The sequence below is a fragment of the Bombina bombina genome, chromosome 2, assembly GCF_027579735.1.
Source record: "Bombina bombina isolate aBomBom1 chromosome 2, aBomBom1.pri, whole genome shotgun sequence".
NCBI classification, from domain to species: Eukaryota; Metazoa; Chordata; class Amphibia; order Anura; family Bombinatoridae; genus Bombina; species Bombina bombina.
Genome location: NC_069500.1, coordinates 1,307,917,744 through 1,307,941,838, shown reverse-complemented (window position 1 = coordinate 1,307,941,838; position 24,095 = coordinate 1,307,917,744). Strand labels below are relative to the sequence as shown.

Sequence of the window (24,095 nt, the reverse complement as noted above, 5' to 3'; positions counted from 1 at the left end):
AGCCTGTGTTTAAGACTGTTGCTCCGCCGTGGAGTTTAAACTTAGTTCTTAAAGTTCTTCAAGGTGTTCCGTTTGAACCCCTGCATTCCTTTGATATTAAGCTGTTATCTTGGAAAGTTCTGTTTTTGATGGCTATTTCCTCGGCTCGAAGAGTCTCTGAGTTATCTGCCTTACATTGTGATTCTCCTTATCTGATTTTCCATTCAGACAAGGTAGTTCTGCATACTAAACCTGGGTTCTTACCTAAGGTAGTTTCTAACAGGAATTTCAAACAAGAGATTGTTGTTCCATCACTGTGTCCTAACCCTTCTTCAAAGAAGGAACGACTCTTGCATAATCTGGACGTAGTCCGTGTCCTGAAGTTCTATTTGCAGGCAACTAAAGATTTTCGTCAAACTTCTTCCCTGTTTGTCGTTTACTCTGGACAGAGGAGAGGTCAAAAAGCTTCGGCTACCTCTCTCTCCTTTTGGCTTCGTAGCATAATACGCTTAGCCTATGAGACTGCTGGACAGCAGCCTCCTGAAAAAATTACAGCTCATTCCACTAGAGCTGTGGCTTCCACCTGGGCCTTTAAGAATGAGGCCTCTGTTGAACAGATTTGCAAGGCTGCAACTTGGTCTTCACTTTACACTTTTTCAAAATTTTACAAATTTGACACTTTTGCTTCTTCGGAGGCTGTTTTTGGGAGAGAAAAATAAAGGTTCTACAGGCAGTGGTTCCTTCCATTTAAAGTTCCTGCCTTGTCCCTCCCATCATCCTTGTACTTTAGCTTTGGTATTGGTATCCCATAAGTAATGGATGACCCGTGGACTGAATACACTTAACAAGAGAAAACATAATTTATGCTTACCTGATAAATTTATTTCTCTTGTAGTGTATTCAGTCCACGGCCCGCCCTGTCTTTTAAGGCAGATCTAAATTTTAATTCAAACTACAGTCACCACTGCACCCTATGGTTTCTCCTTTCTTGTCTTGTTTCGGTCGAATGACTGGATATGACGTGTGAGGGGAGGAGCTATGTAGCAGCTCTGCTTGGGTGATCCTCTTGCAACTTCCTGTTGGGAAGGAGATATAATCCCATAAGTAATGGATGACCCGTGGACTGAATACACTACAAGAGAAATAAATTTATCAGGTAAGCATAAATTATGTTTTTCCATGGTTTGAGTAATGTCAGACCAAGATGGGGGGTTAGTTCTCTTCCAAGCTCTGGCGATGTTAAGCTTAACAGCTGAAAGAAGGTAAATATTTAATGAAGCGTAGTGCCTGGGGAGTTTGCTAGTACCTACATGAAGTAAGGCAACTTCTGTGGTTCTGGGGAGTTAGATACCCATATTCGATAGCTGTGAGAAGCACTTGCTCCAGATAGGTCTCAGCTTGGGGCGGGTCCAGCAAATGTGCGTCATGTCCCCTACTATGCCGCAGCCCCTCCAACAAATAGGAGATGCCCCAGGGAAAATTGCAGCTAATCTAGCAGGCACGAAATACCATTGTGTGAGCAGTTTGATGTAGTTTTCATGCATGGTGACACAGTGAAGGGTTTTATTTGTGAAAAGTAGTGTACGGTGCCATTCTTTAGCGGGGGCAGTGAACTCGAGTTTCTGTTCCCATTTACTGATATGCATTGCCTTGTCTGCAGGGGTTGCTCCCTCCATGAGAGAGTAATGGAAAGATAGCGGCTTTCCCAGCCTCAGGCCCTGCTGCCATCTGGCTTCCCAAATGGTTAATGGCCGAGAAAGAGACGGTCTAAAACCCCAACTAGTCAAAAAGCTGAGGACCCTTACATATTCGAAGCGCATATAGGGCAGAGGAAGCGATGAACCGCCTATTTGGTCAAAAGAGACAAAAGAATCGCAAGTGGGCGAGGACCAAAGTTCTGCCACTCTCGAAACGCTGAGTCTCAGCCATACCGAAGGGTGAGAGTCTGGAAGGCCAGAGAGGAGGCCAGTGAATGCAGTGATGGGGGATGGGTGGAGAGCCACAAGAGGATAATGTCTCAGTTGCTCCCAGATAGCTAGGCATTCCCGGATTATCTGATTCTCTATCCCTAAGGATCTTCGACAGTGTGGAGGGGTCCAAATCAAATCCCTCAGGGTGAGGTCGAAAGGTAGGGAGGCCTGTTCGATTGACCTCCATCTACTATCAGATTCCTTTATGCCCCATTGGGTAATGTGCGTAAGCATAGCAGCCTCATAGTATCTGGATATAGATGGGGAGGCCACCCCCCCCATGCATTCTGGGGTACTGTAGAAGTTTATGAGCTACTCGTGGAGGTTTATTCTGCCATATGTATTTGGTGCATGCGCCTTGAAACTGGGTGAGTAGGGATCTAGGCACTCTGATAGGGAGGCATCTCATGACATATGTCAGTTTTGAAAGATAGCTCATTTTCAGGGCTGTTACCCGACCAAGCCAAGAGATACATTGATAATTCCACTGCTTGGTCAACGTATGCAATTCAGTTAAGAGGGGCTTATAATTATCCGTTATTAGGTTGGGGATGGAGTTAGACAGCTTAACTCCTAAGTGGGAGACATGTGCATTGTTAACAATGTCTCTGTATATTATATATATATATATATGTTATGGCCACAAGTATGTGGACACCTCACCATCACATCTAAATTAGCTTGTAGATGACCCCCTTTGCAGCTATAGCAGCTGCTACACTTTAGGAAGGCTTTCCAGTATTGTAGTATAATTTATGCCCATTTAGCCAAAAGAGCGTTTTTGAGGTCAGGCACTGGGAAAGTCTGGCTTGCAATCTATTTAAAAAATGTCCAATGCATCCCATGAAGAACAGCAGCCACATTACATATAGTGTGTGTGGTGTGGTGTTTGTTTAGTCTGACTTACACACACACACACACACATATATATATATATATAATCTGCCATAGAACACAGTTACAGCTTCTCCCTACCCTCCATGCTATAGTACTATACTTACCAATATCTGAGAATACAGCTAAAAAACCTGTGTTGCAAAATACTCAAAATGACTTCATTAAAGTGATTCTAAAGTTGCTCCATATTAAAAGCTGCATTCGAAACATCGTTATAAATAACTGTGAGTTTAATTCATCATTTTTTAAATTTATTTTTTAATATTAATCAAGTTATTAATAAATCATACCTTACATCTTATTATCCCGCATTCCACCCGGCTCTTTGTCAAATAAAAAAATTGTGACATATTCTTCGGCATCCAGTTGAAATCCTGGCCGTTAGGAAGTCTATGGAGGGTGGAGCGAGGTGCGGTACATATTAAAACTATAAAAAAAATGGATTTCTTTCCATAAGGCAGGGAGAGTCCACAACTTCATTCCTTACTGTTGGGAAATACAACACCTGGCCACCAGGAGGAGGCAAAGACACCCCAGCTAAAGGCTTAAATATCCTTCCCACTTCCCCTATCCTCCCAGTCATTATTTTGCCTTTCATTACAAGAGGAGGATGGCAGAGAAGTGTCGGAAGATTTTGGATAGTCCTGTAATGGGTATGTTCCCTTCAAGAGAGTACTGGAGTTTTAAGTAATTATGTCACCCTCTCAGTGAGAGTATTGATGAAAGTTAGAGTCTGGAGATGCAGGGAAAGTTTTTTGGCAGACCCATCCAGACTGTCGTCTAACAACTCCTGAGCAATTAGTGTTGAGTTTCACTGCTTGCTTTTACACACTCATGTCCCTGTCACAGCGTCGCTGCAAGACTGTCACACTTGAGAGGCTCTATCCGTTCCACAGCGTGGATCCTGGAGGGTAAGACCGCTTTATTATATATAGCAGGGATTCTAATATAGGGTCACAGTGTGGCTCCTTTATACCTCAATAGGATCAAGGGTTAATATTTCCTTCATGGAGATTATTTGGAACAGTTTGGGGAATTTTTATGTACTGCTTTCACTTTGTGAGGGTTTGGGCTTATAAGACTGTTTGCTTTTGGCTTGGAACAAACTGGTTTCACTTTAGTTTTTAAACAAATATCCTGAATCATGATTTCCAGGCTACCGAATTTTAAATGAGTTGCTCAGCTTATGTTAGCTTAGCGCCCTTTTTCATAGCAGGGGAAGTCCTGTCTTGCGCACCACGTGACCAGGTGCAGTCTCTATCACTTACTTACGATCCTGCTGCAGACATCGCTCCTTGAGGAGAGTGTTTTCACTGATAGCCTGTCTGGGTCTAGGAGGTGGTGAGTGCACCAGTCATTGGGATGCGGGTAAGCGTAGGGGTCAGAAAGCCACTACGTCTTCCCTGTCTTTTTGGTTGAGAAGTGTCATCCGCCTATCTTATGAGACAGTGGGACTACAGCCTTCTGAGAAGATTACGGCTAATTCTACTAGAGCAGTAGCTTTTTCCTAGGCTTTTAAGAACGAAGCCTCTATTGATCAGATTTGAAAAGGGGCTACTTGGTCCTCCTTACATACTTTTTCTAAATTTTACAAGTTTGATGTGTTTGCTTCGACTGAAGCCGCTTTTGGGAGAAAGGGTTTTGCAGGCTGTGGTATCCTCAGATTAGGGTCTGCCTCCTTCTTGTTCCCTCTCGTTATTCCTTCAGTGTCCTCTGGAGCTTGGGTATTGTTTTCCCAACAGTAAGGAATGAAGTTGTGGACTCTCCCTGCCTTATGGAAAGAAAACAAACCCCCACGACCCACCCCCCCCACCCCCACACATGATATTTTTATTTGGGCGGCTCCCCGTTTATTTTTTCTTCTGGTACCTTAATACCCTGATGCTTCTCCTACTTTTCTTTGTTGCCTCGGCAGAATGACTGGGGGATAAGGGAAGGGATATTTAAGCCTTTGGCTGGGGTGTCTTTGCCTCCTCCTGGTGGCCAGGTGTTGTATTTCCCAACAGTAAGGAATGAAGTGGTGGACTCTCCCTGCCAGGATAGAAAGGAATTTATCTGGTAAGCATACATTTCTCCAACATAGGTGTGTCCGGTCCACGGCGTCATCCTTACTTGTGGGATATTCTCTTCCCCAACAGGAAATGGCAAAGAGCCCAGCAAAGCTGGTCACATGATCCCTCCTAGGCTCCGCCTACCCCAGTCATTCTCTTTGCCGTTGTACAGGCAACATCTCCACGGAGATGGCTTAGAGTTTTTTAGTGTTTAACTGTAGTTTTTATTATTCAATCAAGAGTTTGTTATTTTGAAATAGTGCTGGTATGTACTATTTACTCAGAAACAGAAAAGAGATGAAGATTTCTGTTTGTATGAGGAAAATGATTTTAGCAACCGTCACTAAAATCCATGGCTGTTCCACACAGGACTGTTGAGAGCAATTAACTTCAGTTGGGGGAACAGTGTGCAGTCTCTTGCTGCTTGAGGTATGACACATTCTAACAAGACGATGTAATGCTGGAAGCTGTCATTTTCCCTATGGGATCCGGTAAGCCATGTTTATTACGATCGTAAATAAGGGCTTCACAAGGGCTTATTAAAACTGTAGACTTTTTCTGGGCTAAATCGATTCATTATTAACACATATTTAGCCTTGAGGAATCATTTTATCTGGGTATTTTGATATAATAATATCGGCAGGCACTGTTTTAGACACCTTATTCTTTAGGGGCTTTCCCAAAGCATAAGCAGAGCCTCATTTTCGCGCCGGTGTGGCGCACTTGTTTTTGAGAGGCATGGCATGCAGTCGCATGTGAGAGGAGCTCTGATACTTAGAAAAGACTTTCTGAAGGCGTCATTTGGTATCGTATTCCCCTTTGGGCTTGGTTGGGTCTCAGCAAAGCTGATACCAGGGACTGTAAAGGGGTTAAAGTTCAAAACGGCTCCGGTTCCGTTATTTTAAGGGTTAAAGCTTCCAAATTTGGTGTGCAATACTTTTAAGGCTTTAAGACACTGTGGTGAAAATTTGGTGAATTTTGAACAATTCCTTCATGTTTTTTCGCAATTGCAGTAATAAAGTGTGTTCAGTTTAAAATTTAAAGTGACAGTAACGGTTTTATTTTAAAACGTTTTTTGTACTTTGTTATCAAGTTTATGCCTGTTTAACATGTCTGAACTACCAGATAGACTGTGTTCTGAATGTGGGGAAGCCAGAATTCCTATTCATTTAAATAAATGTGATTTATGTGATAATGATAATGATGCCCAAGATGATTCCTCAAGTGAGGGGAGTAAGCATGGTACTGCATCATTCCCTCCTTCGTCTACACGAGTCTTGCCCACTCAGGAGGCCCCTAGTACATCTAGCGCGCCAATACTCCTTACTATGCAACAATTAACGGCTGTAATGGATAATTCTGTCAAAAACATTTTAGCCAAAATGAACACTTATCAGCGTAAGCGCGGCTGCTCTGTTTTAGATACTGAAGAGCATGACGACGCTGATAATAATATTTCTGAAGGGCCCCTAACCCAGTCTGATGGGGCCAGGGAGGTTTTGTCTGAGGGAGAAATTACTGATTCAGGGAACATTTCTCAACAGGCTGAACCTGATGTGATTGCATTTAAATTTAAGTTGGAACATCTCCGCATTCTGCTTAAGGAGGTACTATCCACTCTGGATGATTGTGACAAGTTGGTCATCCCAGAGAAACTTTGTAAAATGGACAAGTTCCTAGAGGTGCCGGGGCTCCCAGAAGCTTTTCCTATACCCAAGCGGGTGGCGGACATTGTTAATAAAGAATGGGAAAGGCCCGGTATTCCTTTCGTCCCTCCCCCCATATTTAAAAAATTGTTTCCTATGGTCGACCCCAGAAAGGACTTATGGCAGACAGTCCCCAAGGTCGAGGGAGCGGTTTCCACTTTAAACAAACGCACCACTATACCCATAGAGGATAGTTGTGCTTTCAAAGATCCTATGGATAAAAAATTAGAAGGTTTGCTTAAAAAGATGTTTGTTCAGCAAGGTTACCTTCTACAACCAATTTCATGCATTGTTCCTGTCGCTACAGCCGCATGTTTCTGGTTCGATGATCTGATAAGAGCGGTCGATAGTGATTCTCCTCCTTTGGAGGAGATTATGGACAGAATCAATGCTCTCAAATTGGCTAATTCTTTCACCCTAGACGCCACTTTGCAATTGGCTAGGTTAGCGGCTAAGAATTCTGGGTTTGCTATTGTGGCGCGCAGAGCGCTTTGGTTGAAATCTTGGTCGGCTGATGCGTCTTCCAAGAACAAGCTACTTAACATTCCTTTCAAGGGGAAAACGCTGTTTGGCCCTGACTTGAAAGAGATTATCTCCGATATCACTGGGGGTAAGGGCCACGCCCTTCCTCAGGATCGGCCTTTCAAGGCAAAAAATAAACCTAATTTTCGTCCCTTTCGTAGAAACGGACCAGCCCAAGGTGCTACGTCCTCTAAGCAAGAGGGTAATACTTCTCAAGCCAAGCCAGCTTGGAGACCAATGCAAGGCTGGAACAAGGGAAAGCAGGCCAAGAAACCTGCCACTGCTACCAAGACAGCATGAAATGTTGGCCCCCGATCCGGGACCGGATCTGGTGGGGGGCAGACTCTCTCTCTTCGCTCAGGCTTGGGCAAGAGATGTTCTGGATCCTTGGGCGCTAGAAATAGTCTACCAAGGTTATCTTCTGGAATTCAAGGGACTTCCCCCAAGGGGGAGGTTCCACAGGTCTCAGTTGTCTTCAGACCACATAAAAAGACAGGCATTCTTACATTGTGTAGAAGACCTGTTAAAAATGGGAGTGATTCATCCTGTTCCATTAAGAGAACAAGGGATGGGGTTCTACTCCAATCTGTTCATAGTTCCCAAAAAAGAGGGAACGTTCAGACCAATCTTAGATCTCAAGATCTTAAACAAGTTTCTCAAGGTTCCATCGTTCAAGATGGAAACCATTCGAACTATTCTTCCTTCCATCCAGGAAGGTCAATTCATGACCACGGTGGATTTAAAGGATGCGTATCTACATATTCCTATCCACAAGGAACATCATCGGTTCCTAAGGTTCGCATTCCTGGACAAACATTACCAGTTCGTGGCGCTTCCTTTCGGATTAGCCACTGCTCCAAGGATTTTCACAAAGGTACTGGGGTCCCTTCTAGCTGTGCTAAGACCAAGGGGCATTGCTGTAGTACCTTACTTGGACGACATTCTGATTCAAGCGTCGTCCCTTCCTCAAGCAAAGGCTCACATGGACATTGTCCTGGCCTTTCTCAGATCTCACGGGTGGAAAGTGAACGTGGAAAAGAGTTCTCTATCCCCGTCAACAAGGGTTCCCTTCTTGGGAACAATAATAGACTCCTTAGAAATGAGGATTTTTCTGACAGAGGCCAGAAAAACAAAGCTTCTAGACTCTTGTCGGATACTTCATTCCGTTCCTCTTCCTTCCATAGCTCAGTGCATGGAAGTGATCGGGTTGATGGTAGCGGCAATGGACATAGTTCCTTTTGCGCGCATTCATCTAAGACCATTACAACTGTGCATGCTCAGTCAGTGGAATGGGGACTATACAGACTTGTCTCCGAAGATACAAGTAAATCAGAGGACCAGGGACTCACTCCGTTGGTGGCTGTCCCTGGACAACCTGTCACAAGGGATGACATTCCGCAGACCAGAGTGGGTCATTGTCACGACCGACGCCAGTCTGATGGGCTGGGGCGCGGTCTGGGGATCCCTGAAAGCTCAGGGTCTTTGGTCTCGGGAAGAATCTCTTCTACCGATAAATATTCTGGAACTGAGAGCGATATTCAATGCTCTCAAGGCTTGGCCTCAGCTAGCGAGGGCCAAGTTCATACGGTTTCAATCAGACAACATGACAACTGTTGCGTACATCAACCATCAGGGGGGAACAAGGAGTTCCCTAGCGATGGAAGAAGTGACCAAAATCATTCTATGGGCGGAGTCTCACTCCTGCCACCTGTCTGCTATCCACATCCCAGGAGTGGAAAATTGGGAAGCGGATTTTCTGAGTCGTCAGACATTGCATCCGGGGGAGTGGGAACTCCATCCGGAAATCTTTGCCCAAGTCACTCAGCTGTGGGGCATTCCAGACATGGATCTGATGGCCTCTCGTCAGAACTTCAAAGTTCCTTGCTACGGGTCCAGATCCAGGGATCCCAAGGCGGCTCTAGTGGATGCACTAGTAGCACCTTGGACCTTCAAACTAGCTTATGTGTTCCCGCCGTTTCCTCTCATCCCCAGGCTGGTAGCCAGGATCAATCAGGAGAGGGCGTCGGTGATCTTGATAGCTCCTGCGTGGCCACGCAGGACTTGGTATGCAGATCTGGTGAATATGTCATCGGCTCCACCTTGGAAGCTACCTTTGAGACGAGACCTTCTTGTTCAGGGTCCGTTCGAACATCCGAATCTGGTTTCACTCCAGCTGACTGCTTGGAGATTGAACGCTTGATTTTATCGAAGCGAGGGTTCTCAGATTCTGTTATTGATACTCTTGTTCAGGCCAGAAAACCTGTAACTAGAAAGATTTACCACAAAATTTGGAAAAAATATATCTGTTGGTGTGAATCTAAAGGATTCTCTTGGGACAAGGTTAAGATTCCTAGGATTCTATCCTTCCTTCAAGAAGGATTGGAAAGAGGATTATCTGCAAGTTCCCTGAAGGGACAGATTTCTGCCTTGTCGGTGTTACTTCACAAAAAACTGGCTGCTGTGCCAGATGTTCAAGCCTTTGTTCAGGCTCTGGTTAGAATTAAGCCTGTTTACAAACCTTTGACTCCTCCTTGGAGTCTCAATTTAGTTCTTTCAGTTCTTCAGGGGGTTCCGTTTGAACCCTTGCATTCCGTTGATATTAAGTTATTATCTTGGAAGGTTTAGTTGCAATTTCTTCTGCTAGAAGAGTTTCAGAATTATCTGCTCTGCAGTGTTCTCCTCCTTATCTGGTGTTCCATGCAGATAAGGTGGTTTTACGTACTAAAACCTGGTTTTCTTCCAAAAGTTGTTTCTAACAAAAACATTAACCAGGAGATTATCGTACCTTCTCTGTGTCCGAAACCAGTTTCAAAGAAGGAACGTTTGTTGCACAATTTGGATGTTGTTCGCGCTCTAAAATTCTATTTAGATGCTACAAAGGATTTTAGACAAACATCTTCCTTGTTTGTTGTTTATTCTGGTAAAAGGAGAGGTCAAAAAGCAACTTCTACCTCTCTCTCTTTTTGGATTAAAAGCATCATCAGATTGGCTTACGAGACTGCCGGACGGCAGCCTCCCGAAAGAATCACAGCTCATTCCACTAGGGCTGTGTCTTCCACATGGGCCTTCAAGAACGAGGCTTCTGTTGATCAGATATGTAGGGCAGCGACTTGGTCTTCACTGCACACTTTTACCAAATTTTACAAGTTTGATACTTTTGCTTCTTCTGAGGCTATTTTTGGGAGAAAGGTTTTGCAAGCCGTGGTGCCTTCCATTTAGGTGACCTGATTGCTCCCTCCCTTCATCCGTGTCCTAAAGCTTTGGTATTGGTTCCCACAAGTAAGGATGACGCCGTGGACCGGACACACCTATGTTGGAGAAAACAGAATTTATGTTTACCTGATAAATTACTTTCTCCAACGGTGTGTCCGGTCCACGGCCCGCCCTGGTTTTTTTAATCAGGTCTGATAATTTATTTTCTTTAACTACAGTCACCACGGTACCATATGGTTTCTCCTATGCAAATATTCCTCCTTAACGTCGGTCGAATGACTGGGGTAGGCGGAGCCTAGGAGGGATCATGTGACCAGCTTTGCTGGGCTCTTTGCCATTTCCTGTTGGGGAAGAGAATATCCCACAAGTAAGGATGACGCCGTGGACCGGACACACCGTTGGAGAAAGTAATTTATCAGGTAAACATAAATTCTGTTTTTGTTTTTATTATCAAAAAGAATCTATTTAAGTGATTGAAGGATGGGCTACCTGCACGGTCGGAGTGGCCCAACTTTAGCAACACTTTAACTTTTTTAGCTGTTTCAATCTACTGCATGCTCCAAATATATAAAAATAAGCAACTTTACTATTTTACATCTCCGCAACCACTGCACTTTTTTTCCAAACGAAAAAGCACCTTGCAGACTATGGTCTAGATTACAAGTGGAGCACTACTTTATGGCAAACGGGTAAATGTGCATATAAATAACCAGCCATTACAAGTGACTGGCTAATGCTACCGTTAGCTTGCAGTAGTAATTAGCACTTATAATCTGATCTCTGGTTAATTTTATAAATGTCCAGTAACTGTACTTAGCAGTTTTGGGGGGCTAAAGTTGGTGGGTGTATGGTATTGGAAAAAAGTGCCTTTTTTTTAATAAATAAATATATATTTGTGTTAAAATGTGTATATATACACACATAAATATATTTGTATATATTCATATATATTTGCAATTTGCTGCGCTAGTTCTCAAGTCGTGTCTCATGGCATGCGAATGAGGCTCCCATTGGTGCCTATGGAAGCGCGCTCTCATGAGCGCAATGCGAACGTGAGCTTGGGTTCGCATTGCGCACAACTTGTAATACCAGCGCACTTTCGAAAGAGATATTTTGAGCTCCATGTGTAATTTAGCCCTATATAGTTTAGCTGCATGCCATATTTAATAAAGATGGGTGCATTCATTTTTACAGTACATTTAATGAATTAATGCAATGGTGCTCTTTTTTTTAACACTTAAAGGGACAGTTTACACCAACATTTTATATTGTTTTTAAAAGGATAGGTAATCCCTTTATTACCCATTCCCCAGTTTTGCATAACCAAATACACTTTTACATCTTGTATCTAAGCCTTTGCAGACTGCCCCCTTATCTCAGTTCTTTTTACAGACTTGCATTTTAGCCAATCAGTGCTGACTCATAAATAAGTCCACGGGAGTGAGCACAATTTTACCTACATATGCTAGCAGTGTCTAACTTTGGAAAAACTGTCAAAATGCACTGAGATAAGAGGCGACCTTCAAGGGCTTAAGCAAATTGGAAAGTTGTTTAAATTGGATGCCCTTTCTGAATCATGAAAGTTTAATTTTGACTTGACTGTCCGTTTAATATTCCCCAAAATACTAAATAAATTTACTTCAAAATGTCAGCATTTCCAGTCACTGCTCATACAACATTTCAAAGTTCACAAGACGCAAAGTTACAAGTATTTGAAAAATACATCTCTGTAAATTTTCAACTCGAAAAATGTGCTATTTGAGTGTGTTTGTTTTTAAACAATTTAAAATGGCTAAACCACTACTATAAAAAAGGTATAGTGTATTTTATAGACAAGTGCGTTCGGATACTTCTTTAGGAACTAAATGCGGAAAGAGGTGACATTTGGCTCTTTTCAGAGCCAGATTTTTTTTCTTGTGAAAGTTCAACAAACTAACATCTCCAAAACTACAGTCCCCAGAATGCTGTGGGGTGAAAGAATCATTGTAGCAAAGAAAAAAAAATGGAGGGTGTAAAATAAATTTAAAAAACTACTTTATAAATGTATTTTTTTTCTCTGTTTCAGTTATATGTATTGTGACTAATTTATGGATCACTTCATAAAGTTTTATATTTTTCATTTCCTGTACCCTTTGTAGTCCAGTTGTTTTTTGCTTTTGTTACTATACTTGTGCACCCTTCATGACCACCTCTCACTCTGTTGCGTTTATTCTTTCATCTTCTGCGCTTCTCCTTTAATAACATTACGCTGTACCGCACTGGCAGAAGGAAAACAAATAGCACAGAACAAGGGGAGGTACAGGTGTGCAAAAGTGTAGTTTCCCACTGATTTGTGCAGTGTGCCGTGCAAAAGTAATGTCTTGGTACTGTAATGCATAGCATCATTTCATACTGTGTCCTGTCATTTTACTCATACTTATTCTCTCATGTGAGAAAGCCTAGGGAAAATATTCCTTTAACCCATTGGTTGCCAGTGTGTCTTCTTCACCAGTTAATCTTAAGCATATCATTTCAGTAATATCATTGAAAATCAACTCTATTCTATATATGTGTTTAATATAAATCAATATGTTTAATGCTTAAGCTATGGAGAAATATTAGAAAGATGTTGTTTTTTTGGGCTGAATATTTATAATAATATGAGTTGTTTCAATCCTTTTTAGTTCTAGTAGCAATTTAACATGACACTGGATTTGCACTGTAGGATGTAACTGCCTATTAGCTGATAGTTGGGGTGTTTTTAATATACATAACATTAAATTATTCATTTAATACTATGACATTGATGCTTAAAGGGACACTAAACCCAATTTTTTTCTTTCATGATTCAGATAGAGCATGCAATTTTAAGCAACTTTCTAATTTACTCCTAATTTACTCATAATTTACCTGGGTTGTGCTTGCTTATTGGCGGCTAAATGTCAGTCACCAATAAGCAAGCGTTATCCATGGTGCTGAACCAGAAAAGGGCCGGCTCCTACTCTTTACATTCCTGCTTTTTAAATGAAAAAAATGCAAGAGAACGAAGAAAAATTGATAATAGGAGTAAATAAGATTGCATCTGAATCATTAAAGAAAAAATTTGGGTTTAGTATCCCTTTAAGGGCTCATGTACATTTCAGTAGTACTGGATACATTTATCATCTAATGTTATTGGAAATTTCCATCTGCCACTCATCTAAATGGTTCTATTAATGGTCCTTCTTCTCAAGTCTTCTACAGAATATAAACATCTCCTTGACAACCTCCATGACCTGGAACAAGCTGAAATGAAGAGGTTGCTTCTATTTAAACAGGAGGAGCAGTTTGCCAAGTCCCACAGACAGCTATCCATAGCTTACAGAACCGAGCTGCATAATATTTTCTTTGACCAGCTTCACAATTCTGTTTCCAGAGGAAAAATGAAACCAGATGTTCAGAGTGTGATGATAGAAAATTATCTGAAAGTGCAGGTAATCAGTGCATGTCTAATTCTTAACAAATTACTGCTATGAAACTGAACGCTATTATTTACCAACATATTTTGGTTTAATTGTGATATAAGCACTGCAATAACACGCTGTATAATTGTATCAGAGGAAAGGAATTCCATTAATGCAGTTTTCCCAAGTTTTGACCAAAGCATTCTAATATGACTGTGGCTTTATAGTATGAGATTGGCTACTTATGTCCTGAGTGGTTTGGAAACATAATGTTTTATATCCATTAGGCATCTGGCTGTTTTGTTAGGAAACAAAGGCTGAAAATGGCGGCCTCCAGCGGCATTCAGCTATCTTCGGAGGTGGATTTCTTCTTGTGAAAGTGCAACAAACTATGATCTTTACAAATCTAGATCTTAGTGTGTTGCACTTTAACAAAAAGAAACACGGCTCAGAAAATAGACAAATGCCGTTGTCGGTAGCAATCTTTGGCATTCGTTTCCTAATGAAACAGCCGAATGCACATGCCTATTAATTATACTGTTTTTTTATTTTCATTTAATGGAACAGTAAAGTCAAAATTAAACTTTTATGATTCAGATAGAGCATGCAAGTTTTAACACATTTCCAATTAAAGGGATAAAAAAAAATTCTTTCATGATTCAGATAGAGCATGCAATTTTAAGCAACTTTCTATTTTTTTCCTATTATCACATTTTCTTTGTTCTCTTGGTATCTTTATTTGAAAAGGCAGGAATGTAAGCTTAGGAGCAAGCCCATCTTTGGTTCAGCACCTGGGTAGCACTTGCTGATTGGTGGCTACAAATTCGCTTTGTTCTCTTGGTATTCTTTGTTGAAGACTAAACCTAGGTAGGCTAAGAATTTAGGAGAGTGCACGTTTCTATAGTAGTCTATGACAGTAGTGTTTAATTATGGAAGACATTGCTATAAACAATTTTTCAAACACTGCTGCCAGATGGCTTAAGACATGTGCACACTCCTAAGCTCACTAATACTTGGGATACTAAGAGAACTAAGCAAAATTGATAAAATTGGTAAATTGGGAAGCTTTTTTAAAATGTCATGCTCTATTTAATTGATTCAACCCCCTAAGGACCAAGCATTTCAGATAAAAACGTCCCCAAAAGACCAGAACATTTTCAGCATTTTTGCCCTCACTACATTTAAACAGGAAGAGAGCCTTTTTTTACATTTACCTATTAAAACTATATATTTGTTTAGTAGACAACCCAAAGTATTGATTTAGGCCCATTTTGGTATATTTCATGCCACTATTTCATCGCCAAATGCGATCAAATAAAAAACAATTGTTAACTTTTTCACAATTTTAGGTTTTGTCACTGAAATTATTTACAAACAGCTTGTGCAATCATGGCACAAATTATTGTAAATTCTTCTCTTGATATTCCTTTGTTCAGAAATAGCAGACATATATGGCTTTGGCATTGCTATTTGATCATTAGAAGGCCACTAAATGCTGCTGCGCACCACACTTGTATTATGCCCAGCAGTGAAGGGATTAATTAGGTAGCTTGTAGGGTTAATTTTAGCTTTAGTGTAGAGATCAGCCTCCCATCTGACACATCCCAGCCCCTGATCCCTCCCTGACCCCTCTCAAACAGCTCTCTTTCATCCCCCACCCCACAATCGTCACCCCCATCTTAAATACTGGCAGAAAGTCTGCCAGTACTAAAATGAAAGGCTTTTTCTCTTGTAAAGGTGTATCCAGTCCACGGGTTCATCCATTACTTGTGGGATATTCTCCTTCCCAACAGGAAGTTGCAAGAGGACACCCACAGCAGAGCTGTCTATATAGCTCCTCCCCTAACTGCCACGTGGTGACTTAGTGTAGTTTTTACCTTCAATCAAGAGTTTGTTATTTTTAAACGGTACCGGCGTTGTACCGTTTTACTCTCAGGCAGAAATTGGAAGAAGAATCTGCCTGGAGGTTGACGATCTTAGCGGTTTGTAACTAAGGTCCATTGCTGTTCTCACACATAACTGAAGAGTATGGAAAGAAAACTTCAGTTGGGGGGACGGTTTGCAGATTACCTGCTTTGAGGTATGTTCAGTATATTTTTTTCTATAGAGATGATAAGGTCTAGAAAATGCTGACAGAGCCTTGTATATTTGAGGTAAGCCTGATACAGTGATTTAACAACGACTGGGATCATGCTTACAAAAAAGGGTAATATTTATGTTAATACTCATATTGCTTAGTGTCAAAACATTTGCATGGTTTATAGAAAAAACGTTTTTTCTCTGAGGGTGATAAATCTTTATTTGGGGCCTAGTTTCCACATGGCTAGTCAGATTACTCCTAGGAGTAAGGCCCTCTGACATCGAATGCATGGTGGGAGGGGCCTATTTTCGCGCTCTAAATGCACAGTTGATATTCAGACTGAGACATCCAGCTTCCCTATGGTAGTCCTCTGGCATCTAGGACCACTATAGAGGGTTTTCCTGCAAAGATCGTGTTTAAGGGCAGGTAGGAGCCACAGCAGAGCTGTGGTAGTGTGTTTGACTGTGTATTAACGGTTTTAACATTTTTCTAATCCGGTTTAGGGCCTAAGGGGTTAATCATCCATTTGCAAGTGGGTGCAATGCTGCTTTAGTCCCTTATACACACTGTAAAAATTTTGTGGTGTTTACTACTCTTAACACTGTTTTGCAGTTTATGTGGTAGTTTTTTTTTCTCTTAAAGGCACAGTACCGTTTTTGTTTAATTGCTTTTTCACATTTATTAAAGTGTTTTCCAAGCTTGCTGGTCTCATTACTAGTCTGTTAAACATGTCTGTCATAGAGGAAACTCCTTGTTTATTATGTTTAGAAGCCATTGTGGAACCCCCTCTTAGAATGTGTACCAAATGTACTGATCTTTCTATAAGTTATAAAGACCATATTATGGCTTTTAAAGATTTATCACCAGAGGTTTCTCAGACTGACAAAAGGGAGGTTAAACCACCTAGCTCTCCCAATGTGTCAGAACCTATATCTCCCGCTCAAGTGATGCCAAGTACATCTGGCGCGTCCAATGCGTTTACCTTACAAGACATGGCGGCAGTTATGAATCATACCCTCACAGAGGTATTGTCCAAACTGCCAGGGTTACAAGGAAAGCGAGACAGCTCTGGGGCTAGAACAAATACAGAGCTTTCTGACGCTTTAGTAGCTATGTCCGATATACCCTCACAATGTGCAGAAGCCGAAGCAGGAGAGCGTCTATCTGTGGGTGACATTTCTGATTCAGGGAAGGCGTTACTTCAGTCTGACTCTGAAATGACAGCGTTTAAATTTAAGCTTGAACACCTCCGCTTGTTGCTCAGGGAGGTTTTAGCGACTCTGGATGACTGTGACACCATTGTAGTCCCAGAGAATTTGTGTAAAATGGACAAATACTTTGCAGTGCCTGTTTACACCGATGTTTTTCCAGTCCCTAAGAGGTTTTCGGAAATTATTACTAAGGAATGGGATAGACCAGGTGTGCCGTTCTCTCCCCCTCCTGCTTTTAAAAAGATGTTTCCCATAGATGCGACCATACGGGACTCGTGGCAGACGGTTCCTAAGGTGGAGGGAGCAGTCTCCACACTAGCTAAGCGTACAACTATCCCCGTCGAGGACAGTTGTGCTTTCCTAGATCCTATGGATAAAAAATTGGAGGGTTTTATTCTCCAGCCTCTTGCATGCATTGCCCCAGTTACTGCTGCAGCGGCTTTCTGGTTCGAGTCTCTTGAGGAGGCTCTACAGGTGGAGACCCCGTTAGATGATATCCTAGACAGGCTTAAAGCTCTTAAGTTAGCCAATTCCTTTATTTCTGACGCCGTTTTTCATTTAACCAAACTAACGGCTAAGAATTCAGGTTTTGCCATTCAGGCGCGTAGGGCGCTATGGCTTAAATCCTGGTCAGCTGACGTTACTTCAAAGTCTAAGCTTCTCAACATCCCCTTCAAAGGGCAGACCCTATTCGGGCCTGGACTGAAGGAGATCATTTCTGAAATTACTGGAGGAAAAGGTCACGCCCTTCCTCAGGATAGGTCCAACAAATTAAGGACCAAGCAGACTAATTTTCGTTCCTTTCGAAACTTCTAGAGTGGCGCAGCTTCAACTTCCTCTACTGCAAAACAAGAGGGAAATGTTGCCCAGTCCAAACCAATCTGGAGACCTAACCAGGCTTGGAACAAGGGGAAGCAGGCCAAAAAACCTGCTGCTGCATCTAAGACAGCATGAAGGAGTAGCCCCCGATCCGGGACCGGATCTAGTTGGGGGCAGACTTTCTCTCTTGGGCAAGAGATGTCCAGGATCCCTGGGCTCTGGAGATTGTTTCCCAGGGATATCTTCTGGACTTCAAAGCTTCATCTCCAAAGGGGAGATTTCATCCAGATCAACCAGATAAAGAGAGAGGCATTCTTACGTTGCGTTCGAGACCTACTGGTTATGGCAGTGATCCACCCAGTTCCAAGGGAGGAACAGGGGCAGGGCTTCTATTCAAATCTGTTATAGTTCCCAAAAAAGAGGGAACTTTCAGACCAATCTTGGATCTCAAGATCCTAAACAAATTTCTCAGGGTCCCATCCTTCAAGATGGAGACTATTCGAACCATCCTACCTATGATCCAGGAGGGTCAATATATGATTACCGTGGACTTAAAGGATGCTGATCTCTTCCGATACACAGAGATCATCATCGGTTCCTCAGGTTCGCCTTCCTAGACAGGCATTACCAGTTTGTGGCTCTTCCCTTCGGGTTAACCACGGCCCCAAGAATCTTTACGAAGGTTCTAGGGTCCCTACTGGCGGTTCTAAGGCCACGAGGCTCCTTACCTAGACGACATTCTGATACAGGCGTCGACTTTTCAAATCGAACTCTGATAGATTCAGTAGAAATAAAAAAAATTCTGACAGAGGTCAGGTTGTCAAAGCTTCTAACTTCCTGCCGTGCTCTTCATTCCACTTCTCGGCCGTCAGTGGCTCAGTGTATGGAAGTAATCGCCCTAATGTCAGCGGCAATGGACATAGTTCCGTTTGCCCGCCTACTTCTCAGACCACTGCAACTTTGCATGCTAAATCAGTGGAATGGGGACTACACAGATTTGTCTCCTCGGCTAAATCTGGATCATGAGACCAGGGATTCTCTTCTCTGGTGGCTATCTCGGGTCCATCTGTCCAGGGGAATGAGTTTCCGCAGGCCAGAATGGACTATAGTGACGACAGATGCCAGAATTCTGGGCTGGGGCGCAGTCTGGAACTCCCTGAAGGCTCAGGGTTCGTGGACTCAGGAGGAAGCCCTCCTTCCAATAAACATTCTGGATTACTTTGAATCCTATTCGATACCCCTGAGAGACAATGCTCTGAATCCAATGATTTTGGACAGATTTTATCCAAAATTCCTTGAAAAACCTTAATCTTAAGAGTGTACTGTTTATCTCAGGCAGTATTTAGAAGAAGAATCTGCCTGCGTTTTCTATGATCTTAGCAGAAGTAACTAAGATCCTTTGCTGTTCTCACATATTCTGAGGAGTGAGGTAACTTCAGAGGGGGAATAGCGTGCAGGTTTTCCTGTAATAAGGTACGTGCAGTTAAAATATTTTTCTAGGGATGGAATTTGCTAGAAAATGCTGCTGATACCGAAGTAATGTAAGTAAAGCCTTAAATGCAGTGATAGCGACTGGTATCAGGCTTATTAATAGAGATACATACTCTTATAAAAGTGTATTTTAAAACGTTTGCTGGCATGTTTAATCGTTTTTTACATATGTTTGGTGATAAAACTTATCGGGGCCTAGTTTTTTCCACATGGCTGGCTTGAATTTTGCCTAGAAACAGTTCCCTGAGGCTTCCCACTGTTGTAATATGAGTGGGAGGGCCTATTTTGGCGTTTTTTTGCACAGCAAAAATTACAGACACAGACATCCAGCTTCTTCCTGCATGATCCAGGACTTCTCTGAAGGGCTCAAAAGGCTTCAAAAGTCGTATTGAGTGAGGTAAAAAGCCACAGTAGAGCTGTGGTAGTTGTTGTGACTGTTTAAAAAACGTTTTTGTCATTTGTTATTCCGTTTTTGGTATTAAGGGGTTAATCATCCATTTACAAGTGGGTGCAATGCTCTGCTAACTTATTACATACACTGTAAAAATTTCGTTAGTGTAACTGCATTTTTTCACTGTTATTTCAAAATTTGGGAAAATTTGTGTTTCTTAAAGGCGCAGTAACGTTTTTTATATTGCTTGTAAACTTGTTTTAAAGTGTTTTCCAAGCTTGCTAGTCTCATTGCTAGTCTGTTTAAACATGTCTGACACAGAGGAACCTACTTGTTCATTATGTTTGAAAGCCATGGTGGAGCCCCATAGGAGAATGTGTACTAAATGTATTGATTTCACCTTAAACAGTAAAGATCAGGATTTATCTATAAAAGAATTATCACCAGAGGGTTCTGTCGAGGGGGAAGTTATGCCGACTAACTCTCCCCACGTGTCAGACCCTTCGCCTCCCGCTCAGGGGACGGTCAGACCCTTCGCCTCCCGCTCAGGGGACGCACGCTAATATGGCGCCAATTACATCAGGGACGCCCATAGCGATTACCTTGCAGGACATGGCTGCAATCATGAATAATACCCTGTCAGAGGTATTATCTAGATTGCCTGAATTAAGAGGCAAGCGCGATAGCTCTGGGGTTAGGAGAGATACAGAGCGCGCAAATGCTGTTAGAGCCATGTCTGATACTGCGTCACAGTATGCAGAACATGAGGACGGAGAGCTTCAGTCTGTGGGTGACATCTCTGACTCGGGGAAACCTGATTCAGAGATTTCTAATTTAAAATTTAAGCTTGAGAACCTCCGTGTATTGCTTGGGGAGGTATTAGCTGCTCTGAATGACTGTAACACAGTTGCAATTCCAGAGAAATTGTGTAGGCTGGATACATACTATGCGGTGCCGGTGTGTACTGACGTTGTTCCTATACCTAAAAGGCTTACAGAAATTATTAGCAAGGAGTGGGATAGACCCGGTGTGCCCTTTTCCCCACCTCCTATATTTAGAAAAATGTTTCCAATAGACGCCACTACACAGGACTTATGGCAGACGGTCTCTAAGGTGGAGGGAGCAGTTTCTACTTTATCAAAGCGTACCACTATCCCGGTTGAGGACAGTTGTGCTTTTTCAGGTCCAATGGATAAAAAATTGGAGGGTTACCTTAAGAAAATGTTTATTCAACAAGGTTTTATTTTACAGCACCTTGCATGCATTGCGCCTGTCACTGCTGCGGCGGCATTCTGGTTTGAGGCCCTGGAAGAGGCCATCCAGACAGCTCCATTGAATGAAATTATTGACAAGCTTAGAACGCTTAAGCTAGCTAACTCATTTGTTTCTGATGCCATTGTTCATTTGACTAAACTAACGGCTAAGAATTCCGGATTCGCCATCCAGGCGCGTAGGGCGCTATGGCTTAAATCCTGGTCAGCTGACGTGACTTCAAAGTCTAAATTACTCTACATTCCTTTCAAGGGGCAGACCTTATTCGGGCCTGGCTTGAAGGAAAATATTGCTGACATTACTGGAGGCATGGGTCATACCCTTCCTCAGGACAGGGCCAAATCAAAGGCCAAGCAGTCTAATTTTCGTGCCTTTCGAAATTTCAAGGCAGGAGCAGCATCAACTTCCTCCGCTTCAAAACAAGAGGGAACTGTTGCTCATTCCAGACAGGCCTGGAAACCTAGCCAGTCCTGGAACAAGGGCAAGCAGGCCAGAAAGCCTGATGCTGCCCCCAAGACAGCATGAAGGAATGGCCCCCTATCCGGAAACGGATCTAGTGGGGGGCAGACTTTCTCTCTTCGCCCAGGCGTGGGCAAGAGATGTTCAGGATCCCTGGGCGTTGGAGATCATATCTCAGGGATATCTTCTGGACTTCAAAGCTTCTCCTCCACAAGGGAGATTTCATCTTTCAAGGTTATCAGCAAACCAGATAAAGAAAGAGGCATTCCTAAGCTGTGTGCTAGACCTCCTAGTAATGGGAGTGATCCATCCAGTTCCGCGGACGGAACAAGGACAGGGATTTTATTCAAATCTGTTTGTGGTTCCCAAGAAAGAGGGAACCTTCAGACCAATCTTGGATCTAAAGATCTTAAACAAATTCCTCAGAGTTCCATCATTCAAAATGGAAACTATTCGGACCATCCTACCCATGATCCAAGAGGGTCAGTACATGACCACAGTGGACTTAAAGGATGCCTACCTTCACATACCGATTCACAAAGATCATCATCGGTTCCTAAGGTTTGCCTTTCTTTTTTTTTTAAATCATAATTTTTTTTTATTAAGACAAAGAGGATCGAGCAGCATACAGATAATACAGAAAAAAGAGATACATCCAGATAAGAATCATATTTAACAGAGATATTAGAACATTTCTAATTTTGGTAATAGAGTTTGAACGGGGACACCTATACAGAGAAATATCTATGCTAAAAATCCTATAGTATTTATACATTTCTCAATTTAGCAATAGCATTTGACAACAACATCTATATAGAGAAATATCTATGCTAGAAATCCTGTAATTTTTAATAAGAAAAAAAGAGGACTGAATATATGTTAACCAAGAAATAAAAAGAAAAGAGCCATATTTATAACCCCAGCCTCTACAAAAAAAAAATAAAATAAAAAAAAAATCTTGTCTGCTGTCCTTTGTCCTAATATTTTTCAGAGTGAATTCTGTCTCAAAAACAAAGGCGGGGAAAAGCAAAAAAAGGAGAACAAAAAAAGAAGAAAAAAGGACTATAGTCCTTAGTAGGGTATTATCCCCTTTAGTGGGTTCCCCTTCCTTTAGCCAAAGGAATGGGGCATTAACAAGTGGCATGGTGGATAATGTATCTACGAAGAAAAAATGGGGTTTATTTAGCAGCGCTAAAAAAAGCTAGGAAATGATGATACCAATCTAATTTATGTTTTATACAATCTATTTTATTTAAAAATTCTTATAACACATAAAAACAACAGCAAATGCTTTTCCTAATTAATAAAGGGACATCTCCCTTATACAACACTTATAAAAACAGACTAGAACCATATAATCCTAGAATTCCAGGTATAAAGGAATTAATTCTATAGATAACATATGGCAAGCAACAAATTTCTAAGATAAATGGTGAATTGAATATTTAAAAGGCACAAATGTATCAATCCTAACAGCTTTACAGTTCTTCAGTAACAAATACAGTTATAAAGTTACAGAGTTACTTTCCTTGGACATATAATTGGCTCAGGTGTGCTGGATAGTTAAAAAGGCAAAAAACAGCCAATATTCTGATTTAGGTGCCAAAGCAATCGTGGTTAATGGAAATGGTTAATTTAACAGATGAATACCTTGATGTCTTTAAAGTTCAGTTTGCGTGTTTTAAAAAACGTAGTGCAAATTAGTGTAGAGGTACCTTAATCTGTCCTGGTTGCAACCGCTGATATTCTTCACTGTGAGGGATTCACAGACTGTTTGTTCCTGGTGCTTCTGATAAGTCACCTGACCTTCTCTTTGATTCAGAGGTCAGGGGTGATGATCCGTTCTGGTGATGTAGTTATCCTTTTTTTTGTTTTCCTTTCTTCTTATAGCCCAAATATTGTTTTCATCTGTGTTCCCTCAGACTTCTTAAGGTTTGAAGAAATCTTTGGTCAGTGTTTAGCAGTAACACTGTATTCCCTGAAGTTACCAAAGGTAGATTTTAACTTGCAGGGTCAGGAGAAAAGTTTAAAGTTGCAGGGTCACACAGCTTTGTGACAGTAGTAAATGAAGTTTAGTAGAGTGTAGCAGGTCCCATTCAACGCGTTTCACCCTTCTGGGCTTTATCAAGAAAAAAAAAACCAGGACAGATTAAGATACCTCTACACTAATTTGCACTACGTTTTTTAAAACACGCAAACTGAACTTTAAAGACATCAAGGTATTCATCTGTTAAATTAACCATTTCCATTAACCACGATTGCTTTGGCACCTAAATCAGAATATTGGCTGTTTTTTGCCTTTTTAACTATCCAGCACACCTGAGCCAATTATATGTCCAAGGAAAGTAACTCTGTAACTTTATAACTGTATTTGTTACTGAAGAACTGTAAAGCTGTTAGGACTGATACATTTGTGCCTTTTAAATATTCAATTCACCATTTATCTTAGAAATGTGTTGCTTGCCATATGTTATCTATAGAATTAATTCCTTTATACCTGGAATTCTAGGATTATATGGTTCTAGTTTGTTTTTATAAGTGTTGTATAAGGGAGACGTCCCTTTATTAATTAGGAAAAGCATTTGCTGTTGTTTTCTTCTGTTATGTGTGAT

General features: G+C 41.7%; 1 protein-coding gene across 2 annotated transcripts in view; it reads left to right on the top strand.

The window, feature by feature from the left end:
* The window catches only part of EVC2 (EvC ciliary complex subunit 2), a 427,809-nt gene that overhangs the window by 196,365 nt on the left and 207,349 nt on the right, over positions 1-24,095 (top strand). For both annotated transcript variants that reach the window (XM_053704149.1, XM_053704148.1), the window contains exon 11: positions 13,551-13,790. In XM_053704149.1, the coding sequence (XP_053560124.1) occupies positions 13,551-13,790 (240 nt within the window). The remainder of the gene's footprint in view (positions 1-13,550; positions 13,791-24,095) is intronic.